Source organism: Oncorhynchus masou, chromosome 25 (genome assembly GCF_036934945.1).
Source record: "Oncorhynchus masou masou isolate Uvic2021 chromosome 25, UVic_Omas_1.1, whole genome shotgun sequence".
NCBI lineage: Eukaryota > Metazoa > Chordata > Actinopteri > Salmoniformes > Salmonidae > Oncorhynchus > Oncorhynchus masou.
This window is the reverse complement of record NC_088236.1, coordinates 9,048,129-9,068,487: the sequence shown is the minus strand read 5'-3', so window position 1 is coordinate 9,068,487 and position 20,359 is coordinate 9,048,129. Positions and strand designations below refer to the sequence as shown.

Genomic DNA, 20,359 nt, shown 5'->3' with positions numbered 1-20,359 from the left:
CTCTTTACCCTCCTCCTCCTCTTTACCCTCCTCCTCCTCTTCAACCTCCTCCTCCTCTTCACCCTCCTCCTCCTCTTTACCCTCCCCCTCCTCTTCACTCCCTCTCCTCTTCACTCCCTCGTCCTCCACCTCCTCTTTACCCTCCTCCTCCTCTTTACCCTCCTCCCCCTCTTCACCCTCCTCCTCCTCTTCACCCTCCTCCTCCTCTTCACCCTCCTCCTCCTCTTCACCCTCCTCCTCTTTACCCTCCTCCTCCTCTTCACCCTCAAACCTCCTCTTTACCCTCCTCCTCCTCTTCACCCTCCACCTCCTCTTCACCCTCCTCCTCCTCTTTACCCTCCTCCTCCTCTTCACCCTCCTCCTCTTTACCCTCCTCCTCCACTTCACCCTCCTCCTCCTCTTTACCCTCCTCCTCCTCCTCCTCTTTACCCTCCTCCTCCTCTTTACCCTCCTCCTCCTCTTCACTCCCTCATCCTCCTCCTCCTCTTCACCCTCCTCCTCCCCTTCACCCTCCTCCTCCTCTTCACCCTCCTCCTCCTCTTCACCCTCCTCCTCCTCTTCACCCTCCTCCTCCTCTTACCACCTCCTCCTCTTTACCCTCCTCCTCCTCTTCACCCTCCTCCTCCTCTTTACCCTCCTCCTCCTCTTTACCCTCCTCCTCCTCTTCACCCTCCTCCTCCTCTTCACCCTCCTCCTCCTCTTTACCCTCCTCCTCCTCACCCTCCTCCTCCTCTTTACCCTCCTCCTCCTCTTCACCCTCCTCCTCCTCTTTACCCTCCACCTTCTCTTCACCCTCCGCCTCCTCTTCACCCTCCTCCTCCTCTTCACCCTCCTCCTCCTCTTACCACCTCCTCCTCTTTACCCTCCTCCTCCTCTTTACCCTCCTCCTCCTCTTTACCCTCCTCCTCCTCTTCACCCTCCTCCTCCTCTTTACCCTCCTCCTCCTCTTTACCCTCCTCCTCCTCTTCATCCTCTTCCTCCTCTTTACCCTCCTCCCCCTCTTCACCCTCCTCCCCCTCTTCACCCTCCTCCTCCTCCTCTTTACCCTCCTCCTCCTCTTCACCCTCCTCCTCCTCTTTACCCTCCTCCTCCTCTTCACCCTCCTCCTCCTATTTACCCTCCACCTCCTCTTCACCCTCCTCCTCCTCTTCACCCTCCTCCTCTTCACCCTCCTCCTCCTCCTCTTCACCATCCGCCTCCTCTTACCACCTCCTCCTCTTTACCCTCCTCCTCTTCACCCTCCTCCTCCTCTTTATCCTCCTCCTCCTCTTTACCCTCCTCCTCCTTTTCACCCTCCTCCTCTTTACCCTCCTCCTCCTCTTCACCCTCCTCCTCTTTACCCTCCTCCTCCACTTCACCCTCCTCCTCCTCTTTACCCTCCTCCTCCTCCTCCTCTTTACCCTCCTCCTCCTCTTTACCCTCCTCCTCCTCTTCACTCCCTCATCCTCCTCCTCCTCTTCACCCTCCTCCTCCCCTTCACCCTCCTCCTCCTCTTCACCCTCCTCCTCCTCTTCACCCTCCTCCTCCTCTTCACCCTCCTCCTCCTCTTACCACCTCCTCCTCTTTACCCTCCTCCTCCTCTTCACCCTCCTCCTCCTCTTTACCCTCCTCCTCCTCTTTACCCTCCTCCTCCTCTTCACCCTCCTCCTCCTCTTCACCCTCCTCCTCCTCTTTACCCTCCTCCTCCTCTTTATCCACCTCCTCCTCTTTACCCTCCTCCTCTTCACCCTCCTCCTCCTCTTTATCCTCCTCCTCCTCTTTACCCTCCTCCTCCTTTTCACCCTCCTCCTCTTTACCCTCCTCCTCCTCTTCACCCTCCTCCTCTTTACCCTCCTCCTCCACTTCACCCTCCTCCTCCTCTTTACCCTCCTCCTCCTCCTCCTCTTTACCCTCCTCCTCCTCTTTACCCTCCTCCTCCTCTTCACTCCCTCATCCTCCTCCTCCTCTTCACCCTCCTCCTCCCCTTCACCCTCCTCCTCCTCTTCACCCTCCTCCTCCTCTTCACCCTCCTCCTCCTCTTCACCCTCCTCCTCCTCTTACCACCTCCTCCCTCTTTACCCTCCTCCTCCTCCTCTTCACCCTCCTCCTCCTCTTTACCCTCCTCCTCCTCTTTACCCCCTCCTCCTCCTCTTCACCCCCTCCTCCTCCTCTTCACCCTCCTCCTCCTCTTTACCCTCCTCCTCCTCACCCTCCTCCTCCTCTTTACCCTCCTCCTCCTCTTCACCCTCCTCCTCCTCTTTACCCTCCACCTTCTCTTCACCCTCCGCCTCCTCTTCACCCTCCTCCTCCTCTTCACCCTCCTCCTCCTCTTACCACCTCCTCCTCTTTACCCTCCTCCTCCTCTTTACCCTCCTCCTCCTCTTTACCCTCCTCCTCCTCTTCACCCTCCTCCTCCTCTTTACCCTCCTCCTCCTCTTTACCCTCCTCCTCCTCTTCATCCTCTTCCTCCTCTTTACCCTCCTCCCCCTCTTCACCCTCCTCCCCCTCTTCACCCTCCTCCTCCTCCTCTTTACCCTCCTCCTCCTCTTCACCCTCCTCCTCCTCTTTACCCTCCTCCTCCTCTTCACCCTCCTCCTCCTATTTACCCTCCACCTCCTCTTCACCCTCCTCCTCCTCTTCACCCTCCTCCTCTTCACCCTCCTCCTCCTCCTCTTCACCATCCGCCTCCTCTTACCACCTCCTCCTCTTTACCCTCCTCCTCTTCACCCTCCTCCTCCTCTTTATCCTCCTCCTCCTCTTTACCCTCCTCCTCCTTTTCACCCTCCTCCTCTTTACCCTACTCCTCCTCTTCACCCTCCTCCTCCTCTTCACCCTCCTCCTCCTCTTTACCCTCCTCCTCCTCTTTACCCTCCTCCTCCTCTTCACCCTCCTCCTCCCCTTCACCCTCCTCCTCCTCTTTACCCTCCTCCTCCTCTTCACCCTCCTCCTCCTCTTTACCCTCCTCCTCCTCTTTACCCTCCTCCTCCTCTTCATCCTCGTCCTCCTCTTTACCCTCCTCCCCCTCTTCACCCTCCTCCCCCTCTTCACCCTCCTCCTCCTCTTTACCCTCCTCCTCTCCTCTTCACCCTCCTCCTCCTCTTTACCCTCCTCCTCCTCTTCACCCTCCTCCTCCTCTTTACCCTCCACCTCCTCTTCACCCTCCTCCTCCTCTTCACCCTCCTCCTCTTCACCCTCCTCCTCCTCCTCTTCACCATCCACCTCCTCTTACCACCTCCTCCTCTTTACCCTCCTCCTCCTCTTCACCCTCCTCCTCCTCTTTATCCTCCTCCTCCTCTTTACCCTCCTCCTCCATTTCACCCTCCTCCCCTTTACCCTCCTCCTCCTCTTCACCCTCCCTCTCCTCTTCACCCTCCTCCTCCTCTTTACCCTCCTCCTCCTCTTTACCCTCCTCCTCCTCTTCACCCTCCTCCTCCTCTTTACCCTCCCCCTCCTCTTCACTCCCTCGTCCTCCACCTCCTCTTTACCCTCCTCCTCCTCTTCACCCTCCTCCTCCACTTAACCCTCCTCCTCCTCTTCATCCTGCTCCTCCTCTTTACCCTCCTCCTCCTCTTCACCCTCAAACCTCCTCTTTACCCTCCTCCTCCTCTTCACCCTCCACCTCCTCTTCACCCTCCTCCTCCTCTTTACCCTCCTCCTCCTCTTCACCCTCCTCCTCGTTACCCTCCTCCTCCACTTCACCCTCCTCCTCCTCTTTACCCTCCTCCTCCTCCTCCTCTTTACCCTCCTCCTCCTCTTTACCCTCCTCCTCCTCTTCACTCCCTCATCCTCCTCCTCCTCTTCACCCTCCTCCTCCCCTTCACCCTCCTCCTCCTCTTCACCCTCCTCCTCCTCTTCACCCTCCTCCTCCTCTTCACCCCCTCCTCCTCCTCTTACCACCTCCTCCTCTTTACCCTCCTCCTCCTCTTCACCCTCCTCCTCCTCTTTACCCTCCTCCTCCTCTTTACCCTCCTCCTCCTCTTCACCCTCCTCCTCCTCCTCTTCACCCTCCTCCTCCTCTTTACCCTCCTCCTCCTCACCCTCCTCCTCCTCTTTACCCTCCTCCTCCTCTTCACCCTCCTCCTCCTCTTTACCCTCCACCTTCTCTTCACCCTCCGCCTCCTCTTCACCCTCCTCCTCCTCTTCACCCTCCTCCTCCTCTTACCACCACCTCCTCTTTACCCTCCTCCTCCTCTTTACCCTCCTCCTCCTCTTTACCCTCCTCCTCCTCTTCACCCTCCTCCTCCTCTTTACCCTCCTCCTCCTCTTTACCCTCCTCCTCCTCTTCATCCTCTTCCTCCTCTTTACCCTCCTCCCCCACTTCACCCTCCTCCCCCTCTTCACCCTCCTCCTCCTCTTTACCCTCCTCCTCCTCTTCACCCTCCTCCTCCTCTTTACCCTCCTCCTCCTCTTCACCCTCCTCCTCCTATTTACCCTCCACCTCCTCTTCACCCTCCACCTCCTCTTCACCCTCCTCCTCCTCTTCACCCTCCTCCTCTTCACCCTCCTCCTCCTCCTCTTCACCATCCGCCTCCTCTTACCACCTCCTCCTCTTTACCCTCCTCCTCTTCACCCTCCTCCTCCTCTTTATCCTCCTCCTCCTCTTTACCCTCCTCCTCCTTTTCACCCTCCTCCTCTTTACCCTACTCCTCCTCTTCACCCTCCTCCTCCTCTTCACCCTCCTCCTCCTCTTTACCCTCCTCCTCCTCTTTACCCTCCTCCTCCTCTTCACCCTCCTCCTCCTCTTCACCCTCCTCCTCCTCTTTACCCTCCTCCTCCTCTTCACCCTCCTCCTCCTCTTTACCCTCCTCCTCCTCTTTACCCTCCTCCTCCTCTTCATCCTCTTCCTCCTCTTTACCCTCCTCCCCCTCTTCACCCTCCTCCCCCTCTTCACCCTCCTCCTCCTCTTTACCCTCCTCCTCCTCTTCACCCTCCTCCTCCTCTTTACCCTCCTCCTCCTCTTCACCCTCCTCCTCCTCTTTACCCTCCACCTCCTCTTCACCCTCCTCCTCCTCTTCACCCTCCTCCTCTTCACCCTCCTCCTCCTCCTCTTCACCATCCACCTCCTCTTACCACCTCCTCCTCTTTACCCTCCTCCTCCTCTTCACCCTCCTCCTCCTCTTTATCCTCCTCCTCCTCTTTACCCTCCTCCTCCATTTCACCCTCCTCCTCTTCACCCTCCTCCTCCTCTTCACCCTCCTCCTCCTCTTCACCCTCCTCCTCCTCTTTACCCTCCTCCTCCTCTTTACCCTCCTCCTCCTCTTCACCCTCCTCCTCCTCTTTACCCTCCCCCTCCTCTTCACTCCCTCGTCCTCCACCTCCTCTTTACCCTCCTCCTCCTCTTCACCCTCCTCCTCCACTTAACCCTCCTCCTCCTCTTCATCCTGCTCCTCCTCTTTACCCTCCTCCTCCTCTTCACTCCCTCGTCCTCCACCTCCTCTTTACCCTCCTCCTCCTCTTTACCCTCCTCCTCCTCTTCACCCTCTCCCTCCTCTTTACCCTCCTCCTCCTCTTTACCCTCCTCCTCCTCCTCTTCACCCTCCTCCTCCTCTTTACCCTCCTCCTCCTCTTCACCCTCCTCCTCCTCTTTACCCTCCTCCTCCTCTTCACCCTCCACCTCCTCTTCACCCTCCTCCTCCTCTTCACCCTCCTCCTCCTCTTCACCCTCCTCCTCTTCACCCTCCTCCTCCTCTTACCACCTCCTCCTCTTTACCCTCCTCCTCCTTTTCACCCTCCTCCTCCTCTTCACCCTCCTCCTCTTTACCCTCCTCCTCCTCTTCACCCTCCTCCTCCTCTTTACCCTCCTCCTGCTCTTCACCCTCTTCCTCCTCTTTACCCTCCTCCTCCTCTTTACCCTCCTCCTCCTCTCTACCCTCCTCCTCCTCTTTACCCTCCTCCTCTTCTTCACTCCCTCGTCCTCCACCTCCTCTTTACCCTCCTCCTCCTCTTTACCCTCCTCCTCCTCTTTACCCTCCTCCTCTTCACCCTCCTCCTCCTCTTCACCCTCCTCCTCTTCACCCTCCTCCTCCTCTTTACCCTCCTCCTCCTCTTCACCCTCCTCCTCCTCTTCACCCTCCTCCTCCTCTTTACCCTCCTCCTCCTCTTCACTCCCTCGTCCCCCACCTCCTCTTTACCCTCCTCCTCCTCTTCACCCTCCACCTCCGCTTTACACTCCTCCTCCTCTTCACCCTCCTCCTCCTCTTCACCCTCCACCTCCTCTTCACCCTCCCCCTCCTCTTCACCCTCCTCCTCTTTACCCTCCTCCTCTTCACCCTCCTCCTCCTCTTTACCCTCCTCCTCTTCACCCTCCTCCTCCTCATTACCCTCCTCCTCCTCCTCTTTACCCTCCTCCTCCTCCTCCTCCTCTTTACCCTCTTCCTCCTCTTCCCTCCTCCTCCTCTTTACCCTCCTCCTCCTCTTCACTCCCTCATCCTCCTCCTCCTCTTTACCCTCCTCTTCATTCCCTCATCCTCCTCCTCTTACCACCTCCTCCTCCATCTCCTTTCTCTCCCCTCTCCTCCTATGTGTGTCGATATCAGTGAAATTTGAGTCATAAATTGTATGTTGTTAATGAACAGTCTAATAAAAGTACTGAACCGTTAATCTTCCCTGTCCCTGCTCCTCTTCAGCGAGTGCCACAACACGTCGGACCGTATCAAACTGCGTGTTTGGGACGAGGATGATGACATCAAGTCCAGGGTGAAACAGCGTCTGAAGAGGGAGTCTGATGACTTCCTGGGTCAAAGCATCATCGAGGTCAGAACACTCAGCGGAGAGATGGACGTCTGGTACAACCTGGGTACGGAGTCACATACAGTACCTTTCCACTCTGTGTGTTTTTTTGGAGGAGGTCTGTGTATCTGTGTGTGTGTGTCTTTGTGCGTGTGTGTGTGTATGTGTGCATGTGTGTGTGTGTGTGTTTTTTGTAGGAGGTCTGCGTGTGTGTGTGTGTGTGTGTTTTTTGTGTGTGTGTGTGTGTTTGTATGTATGTGTGGCACATGTGTGTGTGTGTGCGTGTGTATGTGTGGCGCGTGTGTGTGTGTAAGTGAGCGTCTGTGTGGTGCATGGTCAACCAAGTTCAGTTATATTCTTCTTCGCTATTTTAACAGGAACTGACAAATCTTATTCAAATCTGTTCATTTACACCCCAGGAAGAATATGACAGTTAAAAATAAAAACATTTTCTGACAAGCGAGCACATAGGTATGGTCATCTTCACGTTTTCATACATTCCTAGAATGTTTGGGAATAACTTATATTATGGCATTTGTGAAAATTCTATAGCAATATAGAGTGGGATTGTGGCTGTGGTGTTTGGACAATCAATAAACACTGCAGTAAATCAAACCTAATAAAACCATCTGTCTCGTCCAGGACCGGAGTCCACGCTATAGTCAATCAGAGCTACAGTAGGCCTTTATACAAACAAGCCATTTACCACACAGAGCTGCCATCATTCACCTTGAACTGGACTGTGTGTCTCTGTCTCTCTGTTTCTCTGTCTGTCTGCATATCTGTCTGTCTGCATCTGTCTGTCTGTCTGTCTGCATCTGTCTGTCTGCCTGCCTGCCTGCCTGCCTGTCTGTCTGTCTGTCTGTCTGTCTGTCTGTCTGTCTGTCTGTCTGTTTCTCTGTCTGTCTGCATATCTGTCTGTCTGTCTGTCTGTCGGTCTGCCTGTCTGCCTGTCTGTCTGTCTGTCTGTCTGTCTGTCTGTCTGTTTCTCTGTCTGTCTGCATATCTGTCTGTCTGCGTCTGTCTGTCTGTCTGCATCTGTCTGCCTGTCTGTCTGTCTGTCTGTCTGTCTGTCTGTGTGTCTGTCTGTGTGTCTGTGTGTCTCTATCTGACAGTGTGTATCTGTATCTGACAGTGTGTGTCTGTGTGTCTCTCCCTACAGAGAAGAGGACTGACAAGTCAGCAGTGTCTGGGGCCATCAGGTTACAGATCAGTGTGGAGATTGAAGGGGAGGAGAAAGTAGCGCCGTACCACGTTCAGTACACCAGCCTGCATGAGGTAACACACACTGTTCAGTACACCAGCCTACATGAGGTAACACACACTGTTCAGTACACCAGCCTACATGAGGTAACACACACTGTTCAGTACACCAGCCTACATGAGGTAACACACACTGTTCAGTGCACCAGCCTACACTAGGTAACACACACTGTTCAGTACACCAGCCTACACTAGGTAACACACACTGTTCAGTACACCAGCCTACACTAGGTAACACACACTGTTCAGTACACCAGCCTACATGAGGTAACACACACTGTTCAGTACACCAGTCTACATGAGGTAACACACACTGTTCAGTACACCAGCCTGCATGAGGTAACACACACTGTTCAGTACACCAGCCTACACACACTGTTCAGTACACCAGCCTACACTAGGTAACACACACAGTACCACGTTGTATGTCTATACACACACAACTGACTACACACAGCATAGAAACGGATACGGAAGCTGCTTGTCTCCCCCCTGCAGAACATGTTCCATTACTCTACTGACGTGGTGGGTCAGGGGGTGGTGAAGGTGCCTGTTGCCTATGGAGACGATGCGTGGAAGGTCTACTTCGATGAGGTGCTGCAGGATATCGTAGATGAATTCGCCATGCGCTACGGCATCGAGTCCATCTACCAGGCCATGACGTGAGTCCGCTGGGAACTCTGTGTGTTCAGTTTATTTTCATTGTTCCAATCTTCTACTACAGGGGACTCTGTCCCGACGAGGTCCGGATTGCTGCTGGTTTTCTGTTCTACCTGATAATGAATTGCACCCACCTGGTGGTTTAAATCAGTCCCTGATAAGAAGGGAATAATGAGAAAAAGCTTCCGGGTTTAAATCAGATGGTTCCGTTATAGAAGTCTCACTTTCGATAGAAACAGAAAGTGTTGGATTGGCGTCTGCAGTCATGAGCCCCATGCAGATTGGTTTATCTTTTAACGAGAAATGATGACACGGTGTTGACACGGTTGTCCAGAACTTCCCGAGGTTAATACATGGATCACATGTCTCAGTCCGGACCACAGGAGGTTGGTGGCATGTTAATTGGGGAGGACGGGCTCGTGGTAATGACTGGAGCGGAATCTGTGGAATGGTATCAAATACATCCAACAGACGGTTTCCATGTATTTGATACGATTCCATCCGCTCCGTTCCAGCCATTATTATGAGCCCGTCCTCCCCTCAGCAGCCCCCACTGGTCTGGACCTGTCACTCACACACTCACACACATTTCTACATACACATGCATTGCATGCACACACACACACGTGCCACTACAGAGACAGTCAGAATTTAATTACTCATCTGTCATTATGTGACTTTTAGGATATGGCACGCATTCTTATTCTCTCTCTCTCTCTCTCTCTCTCTCTCTCTCTCTCTCTCTCTCTCCCTCTCCCTCCCTCTCTCATTCTCTCGGTCTCTCCCTCTCTCCTCCTTTCTCTCTCTCTCTTTTGGTTTCTCTCTCTCTCTTTCTTTCTGTCTCTCTCCTCCTCTTTCCCTCTCTCTCCTTCCCTCTCACTTTCTCTCGGTCTCTCTCCCCTCCTTCCCTCTCTCTTTCTCTCGTTCTCTTTCTCCTCCTCCTTCCCTCTCTCTCCTTCCCTCTCTCTGCTTCCCTTTCTCTTTCTCTCGGTCTCTCTCTCCTCATCTTTCCCTCTCTCTCCTTCCCTCTCTCTTTCTCTCTGTCTCTCTCTCCTCCTCCTTCCTTCTCTCTCCTTCCCCCTCTCCTTCCCTCTCTCTTTCTCTTGGTCTCTCTCCTCCTACTTCCCTCTCTCTCCTTCCCTCTCTCTTTCTCTCGGTCTCTCTCTCCTCCTCCTTCCCTCTGTCTCCTTCCCTCTCTCTTTCTTTCTCTCCTCCTCCTTCCCTCTCTCTCCTTCCCTCTCTCTTTCTCTTGGTCTCTCTCTCCTCCTCCTTCCCTCTCTCTCCTTCCCTCTCTCTTTCTCTCCTTCCTTCTCTCTCCTTCCCTCTCTCTCCTTCCCTCTCTCTTTCTCTCGGTCTCTCTTTCCTCCTCATTCCCTCTCTCTCCTTCCCTCTATCTTTCTTTCGGTCTCTCCTCCTCCTTCCCTCTCTCTCCTTCCATCTCTCTTTCTCTCGGTCTCTCTCTCCTCCTCCTTCCCTCTGTCTCCTTCCCTCTCTCTTTCTTTCTCTTCTCCTCCTTCCCTCTCTCTCCTTCCCTCTCTCTTTCTCTTGGTCTCTCTCTCCTCCTCCTTCCCTCTCTCTCCTTCCCTCTCTCTTTCTCTCCTTCCTTCTCTCTCCTTCCCTCTCTCTCCTTCCCTCTCTCTTTCTCTCGGTCTCTCTCTCCTCCTCCTTCCCTCTCTCTACTTCCCTCTCTTTCTCTCGGTCTCTCTCTCCTCCTCCTTCCCTCTCTCTACTTCCCTCTCTCTTTCTCTCGGTCTCTCTCTCCTCCTCCTTCCCTCTCTCTCCTTCCCTCTCTCTTTCTCTCGGTCTCTCTCCCTTTCTCCAGTCACTTTGCCTGTCTGTCCTCTAAGTACATGTTGTCTGGTATTCCTGCTGTGATGAGTACTCTGTTGGCCAATATCAACGCCTTCTACGCCCATCCTACAGCCATCACCAACGTCTCTGCATGTGACCGCTTCAATGCCTCCAACTTCGGGGTAAGACGCACAAATACACACACACACACACACACACACACACACACACACACACACACACACACACACACACACACACACACACACACACACACACACACACACACACACACACACACACACAAGCGACTACACACAACACAGCGACTACACACAACTGCACACGAAATCTTACATACCATATTGTCCTCTAAGCTTGTGTTGGTACGTCATAGTGTGTTTGTGTTGGTACGTCATGGTGTGTTTGTGTTGGTACGTCATAGTGTGTTTGTGTTGGTACGTCATAGTGTGTTTGTTGGTATGTCATGGTGTGTTTGTTGGTATGTCATGGTGTGTTTGTGTTGGTACGTCATAGTGTGTTTGTTGGTATGTCATGGTGTGTTTGTTGGTATGTCATGGTGAGTTTGTGTTGGTACGTCATAGTGTGTTTGTGTTGGTACGTCATGGTGTGTTTGTTGGTACGTCATAGTGTGTTTGTGTTGGTACGTCATAGTGTGTTTGTTGGTATGTCATGGTGTGTTTGTGTTGGTACGTCATGGTGTGTTTGTGTTGGTACCTCATGGTGTGTTGGTACGTCATGGTGTGTTGGTACGTCATAGTGTGTTTGTGTTGGTACGTCATGGTGTGTTTGTTGGTACGTCATGGTGTGTTTGTGTTGGTACGTCATGGTGTGTTGGTACGTCATAGTGTGTTTGTGTTGGTACGTCATGGTGTGTTTGTTGGTATGTCATAGTGTGTTTGTGTTGGTACGTCATGGTGTGTTGGTACGTCATGGTGTGTTGGTAAGTCATAGTGTGTTTGTGTTGGTACGTCATGGTGTGTTTGTTGGTACGTCATGGTGTGTTTGTGTTGGTATGTCATGGTGTGTTGGTACGTCATAGTGTGTTTGTGTTGGTATGTCATGGTGTGTTTGTGTTGGTACGTCATGGTGTGTTTGTGTTGGTACGTCATGGTGTGTTTGTGTTGGTACGTCATAGTGTGTTTGTGTTGGTACGTCATAGTGTGTTTGTGTTGGTACGTCATAGTGTGTTTGTGTTGGTACGTCATAGTGTGTTTGCGTTGGTACGTCATGGTGTGTTTGTGTTGGTACGTCATAGTGTGTTTGTGTGTTGGTACGTCATAGTGTGTTTGTGTTGGTACGTCATGGTGTGTTTGTGTTGGTACGTCATAGTGTGTTTGTGTTGGTACGTCATAGTGTGTTTGTTGGTACGTCATAGTGTGTTTGTGTTGGTACGTCATAGTGTGTTTGTGTTGGTACGTCATGGTGTGTTGGTACATCATAGTGTGTTTGTGTTGGTATGTCATGGTGTGTTTGTGTTGGTACGTCATGGTGTGTTGGTACGTCATAGTGTGTTTGTGTTGGTACGTCATAGTGTGTTTGTGTTGGTACGTCATAGTGTGTTTGTGTTGGTACGTCATGGTGTGTTTGTGTTGGTACGTCATAGTGTGTTTGTGTTGGTACGTCATAGTGTGTTTGTTGGTACGTCATAGTGTGTTTGTGTTGGTACGTCATAGTGTGTTTGTGTTGGTACGTCATGGTGTGTTTGTGTTGGTACGTCATAGTGTGTTTGTGTTGGTACGTCATAGTGTGTTTGTTGGTACGTCATAGTGTGTTTCTGTTGGTACGTCATAGTGTGTTTGTGTTGGTACGTCATAGTGTGTTTGTTGGTATGTCATGGTGTGTTTGTTGGTATGTCATGGTGAGTTTGTGTTGGTACGTCATAGTGTGTTTGTGTTGGTACGTCATGGTGTGTTTGTTGGTACGTCATAGTGTGTTTGTGTTGGTACGTCATAGTGTGTTTGTTGGTATGTCATGGTGTGTTTGTGTTGGTACGTCATGGTGTGTTTGTGTTGGTACCTCATGGTGTGTTGGTACGTCATGGTGTGTTGGTACGTCATAGTGTGTTTGTGTTGGTACGTCATGGTGTGTTTGTTGGTACGTCATGGTGTGTTTGTGTTGGTACGTCATGGTGTGTTGGTACGTCATAGTGTGTTTGTGTTGGTACGTCATGGTGTGTTTGTTGGTATGTCATAGTGTGTTTGTGTTGGTACGTCATGGTGTGTTGGTACGTCATGGTGTGTTGGTAAGTCATAGTGTGTTTGTGTTGGTACGTCATGGTGTGTTTGTTGGTACGTCATGGTGTGTTTGTGTTGGTATGTCATGGTGTGTTGGTACGTCATAGTGTGTTTGTGTTGGTATGTCATGGTGTGTTTGTGTTGGTACGTCATGGTGTGTTTGTGTTGGTACGTCATGGTGTGTTTGTGTTGGTACGTCATAGTGTGTTTGTGTTGGTACGTCATAGTGTGTTTGTGTTGGTACGTCATAGTGTGTTTGTGTTGGTACGTCATAGTGTGTTTGCGTTGGTACGTCATGGTGTGTTTGTGTTGGTACGTCATAGTGTGTTTGTGTGTTGGTACGTCATAGTGTGTTTGTGTTGGTACGTCATGGTGTGTTTGTGTTGGTACGTCATAGTGTGTTTGTGTTGGTACGTCATAGTGTGTTTGTTGGTACGTCATAGTGTGTTTGTGTTGGTACGTCATAGTGTGTTTGTGTTGGTACGTCATGGTGTGTTGGTACATCATAGTGTGTTTGTGTTGGTATGTCATGGTGTGTTTGTGTTGGTACGTCATGGTGTGTTGGTACGTCATAGTGTGTTTGTGTTGGTACGTCATAGTGTGTTTGTGTTGGTACGTCATAGTGTGTTTGTGTTGGTACGTCATGGTGTGTTTGTGTTGGTACGTCATAGTGTGTTTGTGTTGGTACGTCATAGTGTGTTTGTTGGTACGTCATAGTGTGTTTGTGTTGGTACGTCATAGTGTGTTTGTGTTGGTACGTCATGGTGTGTTTGTGTTGGTACGTCATAGTGTGTTTGTGTTGGTACGTCATAGTGTGTTTGTTGGTACGTCATAGTGTGTTTCTGTTGGTACGTCATAGTGTGTTTGTGTTGGTACGTCATAGTGTGTTTGTGTTGGTACGTCATAGTGTGTTTGTGTTGGTACGTCATAGTGTGTTTGTGTTGGTACGTCATAGTGTGTTTGTGTTGGTACGTCATAGTGTGTTTGTGTTGGTACGTCATAGTGTGTTTGTGTTGGTACGTCATGGTGTGTTTGTGTTGGTACATCATAGTGTGTTTGTGTTGGTACGTCATAGTGTGTTTGTGTTGGTATGTCATGGTGTGTTGGTACGTCATGGTGTGTTGGTACGTCATAGTGTGTTTGTGTTGGTACGTCATTGTGTGTTGGTACGTCATGGTGTGTTTGTGTTGGTACGTCATAGTGTGTTTGTGTTGGTACGTCATAGTGTGTTTGTTGGTACTTCATGGTGTGTTTGTGTTGGTACGTCATGGTGTGTTTGTTGGTATGTCATAGTGTGTTTGTGTTGGTACGTCATAGTGTGTTTGTGTTGGTAAGTCATAGTGTGTTTGTGTTGGTACGTCATAGTGTGTTTGTGTTGGTACGTCATAGTGTGTTTGTGTTGGTACGTCATAGTGTGTTTGTGTTTGTATGTCATGGTTTGTTTGTGTTGGTATGTCATGGTGTGTTTGTGTTGGTATGTCATAGTGTGTGTGTGTTGGTATGTCATAGTGTGTTTGTGTTGGTACGTCATAGTATGTTTAGTGTGTAAAGTGACTAGGCATCAGGATAGATAATAATAAGGTATTTGAGGTAGATATGTACATGAAGGCAGGGTAAAGTGACTAGGCATCAGGATAGATAATAATAAGGTATTTGAGGTAGATATGTACATGAAGGCAGGGTCGACCCGTTCCACTACACCCTTCCACAATCAGCTCCTTGGTCTGACTGACGTGGAGGGAGAGGTTGTTGCCCTGGCACCACACTGCCAGGTCACTGACTTCCTTCCTGTAGGCTGACCCATCGCCATCGGCGATCAGTCGGTAGGATTACTAACGTCTATGTTAGCCTTAAGAGCTGTGAGATGTACACAGCAACATGACCACAGCATAATACCCAGGCTACATATAATCTACACAGTGTCTCAGAGTAGAAGTGCTGTAATATGGACAGAGGAAACCTGCACTCCAACTCCCACTCTGAAATGTGTTTTGAATGTGAGCCCAGTCTTAGCCAAATGAGAGAGCCCAGAAGCAGCCAGAGGCCAGTCTTAATGGCCCCTGGGATTCCAGCCAACAGCACTAGTAGTGCCACTGCAATGGAGACAGATATCCATTTTGTCTCCCCCACCGGCTGTCCCCTGCCAGTCGCAGTCAAACGACTGGGATTTATGAGCGACTGGCTGGCTGCTGACAGCGTGTACTCAATCTAATGGGCCCAGGGTTCTCACTAGTGTTACCATAGGCTAAGGATATGACGCTCTCTTTCTGGGTTGCCAGGTTGGTGATATCCTGTCTGTGTTTCCCTACTGATTAAAGTTAGATTATGTTTCAGATTGGTAATCCTGAGTTTTTTTCTACTGACTGTTGAAACGGAGTTGCCAAATTTGTGACAGCCTGTGTTTCCCAACTGACTATAGTTAGATGGTTGCCAGATTGGTTATCCTTTTTTTCCTGTTGACTATAATGAGTGTGTTGCCAGATAGGTGAGAGCCTGCACTGCTCACCCCGTACCAGGTCCTAATCCCGACACTTGGAAGAGAACGAGACAGCGATGTAGAGGCCGACATACGGGTACCCTGATGAAACTATGACGCCGTGTAAACGATCTGCCTGACTCCACCCTCTTTTCTATTGCCGAATGTACAATCATTGGAGAACAAACTGGAATGAGCTCCTTTCAAGACTATCCTATCAACTGGACCTGAAGAACTGTAGTATCCAATGTTTCTCTGAAACTTGGCTGAACAAGGACAAATATTCTAGCTTGTTTTTCTATGCATCGGCAGGACAGAGCGGCAGTGTCGCGTGAGCTCAAGTGGGTTGGTGTGTGTCTCTTTGTTAACAACAGCTGGTGCGCGATCTCTAATATTAAGGAAGGAAGTCTCGAGGTTCGACTGAGTTAGAATACCTCATGATAAACTGTAGACCATACTATTTACCAAGAGAGTTTTAATCTATATTTTTCGTAGCCGTCTATATTCCACCACAAACCGATGCTGGCACTAAGACCGCATTCAATGAGCTGTATACGGCCATAAGCAAACAAGAAAATGCTCATCCAGATGCGGCGCTCCTAGTGGCCGGTGATTTTTATGCAGAAAAACTGAAATACATCTTAACAAATTTTTACCAGGATGTCACCTTTGCAACTAGAGGATGAAGAATGATGAAGCGGATGCTAAGCTACAGGACCACATCATTTACTGGCTTTATTAATAAGTGCGTTGACAGCATCATCTCCACAGTAACCATACATACGTACATATCCCAACCAGAAGCCATGGATTAAAGGCAATATCCGCACTGAGCTAAAGGTTAGAGGTGCCGTTCCCAAGGAGCGGGACACTATCCTGGGCACTTATAAGAAATCCTGTTTCGCCCTCCGATGAACCATCAAACAGGAAAAGCAGCAATGCAGGACTAAGATCAAATCCTACTGCACCGGCTAAGACATTCGTTGGATTACAAAGGGAATCCCAGTCGCGAGCTGCCCAGTGACGTGAGGCTACCAGATGAGCAACAGTAAATGCCTTCTATGCTCGCTTTGAGGCAAGCAACACTGAACCATGCTTGAGAGCACCAGCTGTTCTGGATGACTGTGTGATCATTCTCACCGTAGCCGATGTAAGACCTTTAAACAGGTTAACATTCACAAGGCCGCAGGGCCAGATGGATTACCAGGACGCGTACTCAGAGCTGACCAGCTGGTAAGTGTCCTCACTAACATTTTCCCAGTCTGTAAAAACGACATGTTTCAAGCCGACCACCATAGTCCCGGTAACCAAGAACCCCGGACCCAATACAATTCGCATACCGCCCCAACAAATCCACAGATGACGCACTCTCTATTGCTCTCCACACTGCCCTTTCCGACTTGTACAAAAGGAACATCTCTGTGAAAATGCTGTTCATTGACTACAGCTCGGCATTCAACGTCATAGTGCCCTCCAAGCTCTCATCTATCTATCTCTCTATCTATCTCTCTATCTATCTGTCTATCTATCTGTCTATCTATCTGTCTGTCTATCTGTCTGTCTATCTGTCTATCTGTCTGTCTGTCTATCTGTCTATCTGTCTGTTGGTCTGTCTGTCTGTCTGTCTGTCTGTCTGTCTGTCTGTCTGTCTGTCTGTCTGTCTGTCTGTCTGTCTGTCTGTCTGTCGCTCTCGCTCGCTCTTTCTGTCTTTCTTTCGCTCTCTCTCTCAATTCAATTCAAGGGGCTTTATTGGCATGAGAAACATGTGTTAACATTGCCAAAGCAAGTGAGGTTGATAATATATAAAAGTAAATAATTAACAGTAAACATTACACAATACAGAAGTTTCAAAGCAATAAAGACATTACAAATGTCATATTATGTATATATACAGTGTTGTAACAATGTACAAAGGGTTAAAGTACACAAGGGAAAATAAATAAGCATAAATATGGGTTGTATTTACAATGGTGTTTGTTCTTCACTGGTTGACCTTTTCTTGTGGCAACAGGTCAGAAATCTTGCTGCAGTGATGGCACACTGTGGAATTTCACCCAGTAGATATGGGAGTTTATCAAAATTGGGTTTGTTATCGAATTCTTTGTGGATCTGTGTAATGTGAGGGAAATATGTGTCTCTAATATGGTCATACATTGGGCAGGAGGTTAGGAAGTGCAGCTCAGTTTCCACCTCATTTTCTGGGCAGTGTGCACATAGCTTGTCTTCTCTTGAGAGCCATGTCTGCCTACGGCGTCCTTTCTCGATAGCAAGGCTATGCTCACTGAGTCTGTACATAGTCAAAGCTTTCCTTAAGTTTGGGACGGTCACAGTGGTCAGGTATTCTGCCGCTGTGTACTCTCTGTTTGGGGCCAAATAGCATTCTAATTTGCTCTGTTTTTTTGTTAATTCTTTACAATGTCAAGTAATTATCTTTTTGTTTTTTCATGATTTGGTTGGGTCTAATTGTGCTGATCTCCTGGTGCTCTGTGGGGTGTGTTTGTGTTTGTGAACAGAGCCCCAGGACTAGATTGCTTAGGGGACTCTTCTTCAGCTTCATCTCTCTGTAGGTGATGCCTTTGTTATGGAAGGTTTGGGAATCGTTTCCTTTTAGGTGGTTGTAGAATTTAACGGCTCTTTTCTGGATTTGGATAATTAGTGGGCATCGGCCTAATTCTGCTCTGCATGCATTATTTGGTGCTCTATGTTGTGCACAGAGGATATTTTTGCAGAATTCTGCATGCAGAGTCTCAATTTGGTGTTTGTCAAATTTTGTGAAGTCTTGGTTGGTGAGCGGACCAGACTGCACAACCATAAAGGGCAATGGGCTCTATGACTGATTCAAGTATTTTTAGCCAGATCCTAATTGGTATGTTGAATTTTATGTTCCTTTTGATGGCATAGAATGCCCTTCTTGCCTTGTCTCTCAGATCGTTCACAGCTTTGTGGAAGTTACCTGTGGCGCTGATGTTTAGGCCAAGGTATGTATCGTTTTTTGTGTGCTCTAGGGCAATGGTGTCTAGATGGAATTTGTATTTGTGGTCCTGGCGACTGGACCTTTTTTGGAACACCATAATTTTGGTCTTACTGAGATTTACTGTCAGGGCCCAGATCTGTCAGAATCTGTGCAGAATATCTAGGTGCTGTAGGCCCTCCTTGGTTGGTGACAGAAGCACCAGATCATCAGCAAACAGTAGACATTTGACTTCAGATTCTAGTAGGGTGAGGCCGGGTGCTGCAGACATTTCTAGTGCCCGTGCCAATTCGTTAATATATATGCTGAAGAGGGTGAGGCTTAAGCTGCATCCCTGTCTCACCCCACGGCCTTGTGGGAAGAAATGTGTGTTTTTTTTGGCCTATTTTAACCGCACTCTTGTTGTTTGTGTACATGGATTTTATAACGTCGTATGTTTTTCCCCCAACACCACTTTCCATCAAGTTGTATAGCAGACCCTTTCCATCAGTTTGTATAGCAGACCCTCATGCCAAATTGAGTCGAAGGCTTTTTTGAAATCAACAAAGCATGAGAAGACTTTGCCTTTGTTTTGGTTTGTTTGGTTGTCAATTCGGGCATGCAGGGTGAATACATGGTCTGTTGTACGGTAATTTGTTAAAAAGCCAATTTGACATTTACTCAGTACATTGTTTTCATTGAGGAAATGTAGGAGTCTGCTGTTAATGATAATGCAGAGGATTTTCCCAAGGTTGCTGTTGACGCATATCCCACGGTAGTTATTGGGGTCAAATTTGTCTCCACTTTTGTGGATTGGGGTGATAAGTCCTTGGTTCCAAATATTGGGGAAGATGCCAAAGCTAAGGATGATGTTAAAGAGTTTTAATATAGCCAATTGGAATTTGTTGTCTGTATATTTGATCATTTCATTAAGGATACCATCAACACCACAGGCCTTTTTGGGTTGGAGGGTTTTTATTCTCTCGCTCTATCTAGCTCTCTCTCTCTCTATCCCTGATTCACTCTCTCTATCTCGCTCTCTCTCGCTCTCTATCTATATCTAGCTCTCTCTATCCCTGATTCACTCGCTCTCTCTCTCTCCCTTTCTCCCTCCTTTCTCTCCCATCATCTGATCATTATCCATCATGTGAAGGACAAAGTGATCATTTTGATCTCTTCATCTTTTCCTCATTTTAATAATCCAGCCTTGTGATTGGCCCACTGATAGAAAGTGTGTGTGTGTGTGTGTGTGTGTGTGTGTGTGTGTGTGTGTGTGTGTGTGTGTGTGTGTGTGTGTGTGTGTGTGTGTGTGTGTGTGTGTGTGTGTGTGTGTGTGGTTTCCTTGGTGATATCCAGTTTTAATATTAAAACTCTGATACGTGTCTATGAGCTCATAATAAAGGTTAGAGCCCTTGGAGTTCTGATAGTGATCTTTTCCCAGATGGCACCATATTCCTTTTGTGCCTTGGTCATAGTGTGTCATTTGGGATGCGGGCATTGGATAAGAGCAGAGGTAAGACTGGACCAGCTAGCTGCTGTGGTTGGACCATACTGCAGATGGGATAGGGCGGGAACATTCAGGAAGGGATCCTATTACCACTAGGTCTGAGGAGATGGGGTGAATATAGCCATTAGCTGTGGGGAAGGACAATGTGGCCATTATAGCTATTATCTCTGTCTGAAGAGGAGGCGTGGGGGAGAATTGTTGTCCAACTCCATCCTCCCAGGGAGTGATGGTCTCTATGCGGATAGTAAAGTCTTCAGTGACAACAACCTGTAAATCTAGATTAATGTCTCCCCCCCCCTCTCCTTTCTCTCCTCTATTCACTACTTCTTGTTGTGGTACACACACACACACACACACACACACACACACACACACACACACACACACACACACACACGCACACACATATCGACTCAAATACTTTAATCTTTCTCTCTTTAATAACCAGGCACACATATACTCTCTATCACCCCGAAGCACATTAACTCAGAATGTCTGGACAACAGTCTCCCTCCCTGTCAACATTCCCTACATCACTCTCCTCTCTGTCTCTCTCTTTCTCTTCTCCTCTCTTCTCTTCTCTCTCTCACTCTTGTCTCTCGCTCTTGTCTATCTCTCTCGCTCTCTCAATTCAAGTTCAATTAAATTAAATTTATGGGCTTTATTGACATGGGAAACATATGTTAGCATTGCCAAAGCAAGTGAAGTAGATAATAAACAAAAGCGAAATAAACAATAAAATGTAA

General features: G+C 49.3%; 1 protein-coding gene across 1 annotated transcript in view; it reads left to right on the top strand.

Moving 5' to 3' along the window:
* Positions 1-20,359, top strand: part of LOC135513741 (protein unc-13 homolog B-like) — a 147,410-nt gene that overhangs the window by 70,599 nt on the left and 56,452 nt on the right. Inside the window, exons 11-14 of the mRNA XM_064936633.1 lie at positions 6,606-6,775; positions 7,871-7,986; positions 8,470-8,633; positions 10,454-10,604. Of these exons, the coding sequence (XP_064792705.1) occupies positions 6,606-6,775; positions 7,871-7,986; positions 8,470-8,633; positions 10,454-10,604 (601 nt within the window). The remainder of the gene's footprint in view (positions 1-6,605; positions 6,776-7,870; positions 7,987-8,469; positions 8,634-10,453; positions 10,605-20,359) is intronic.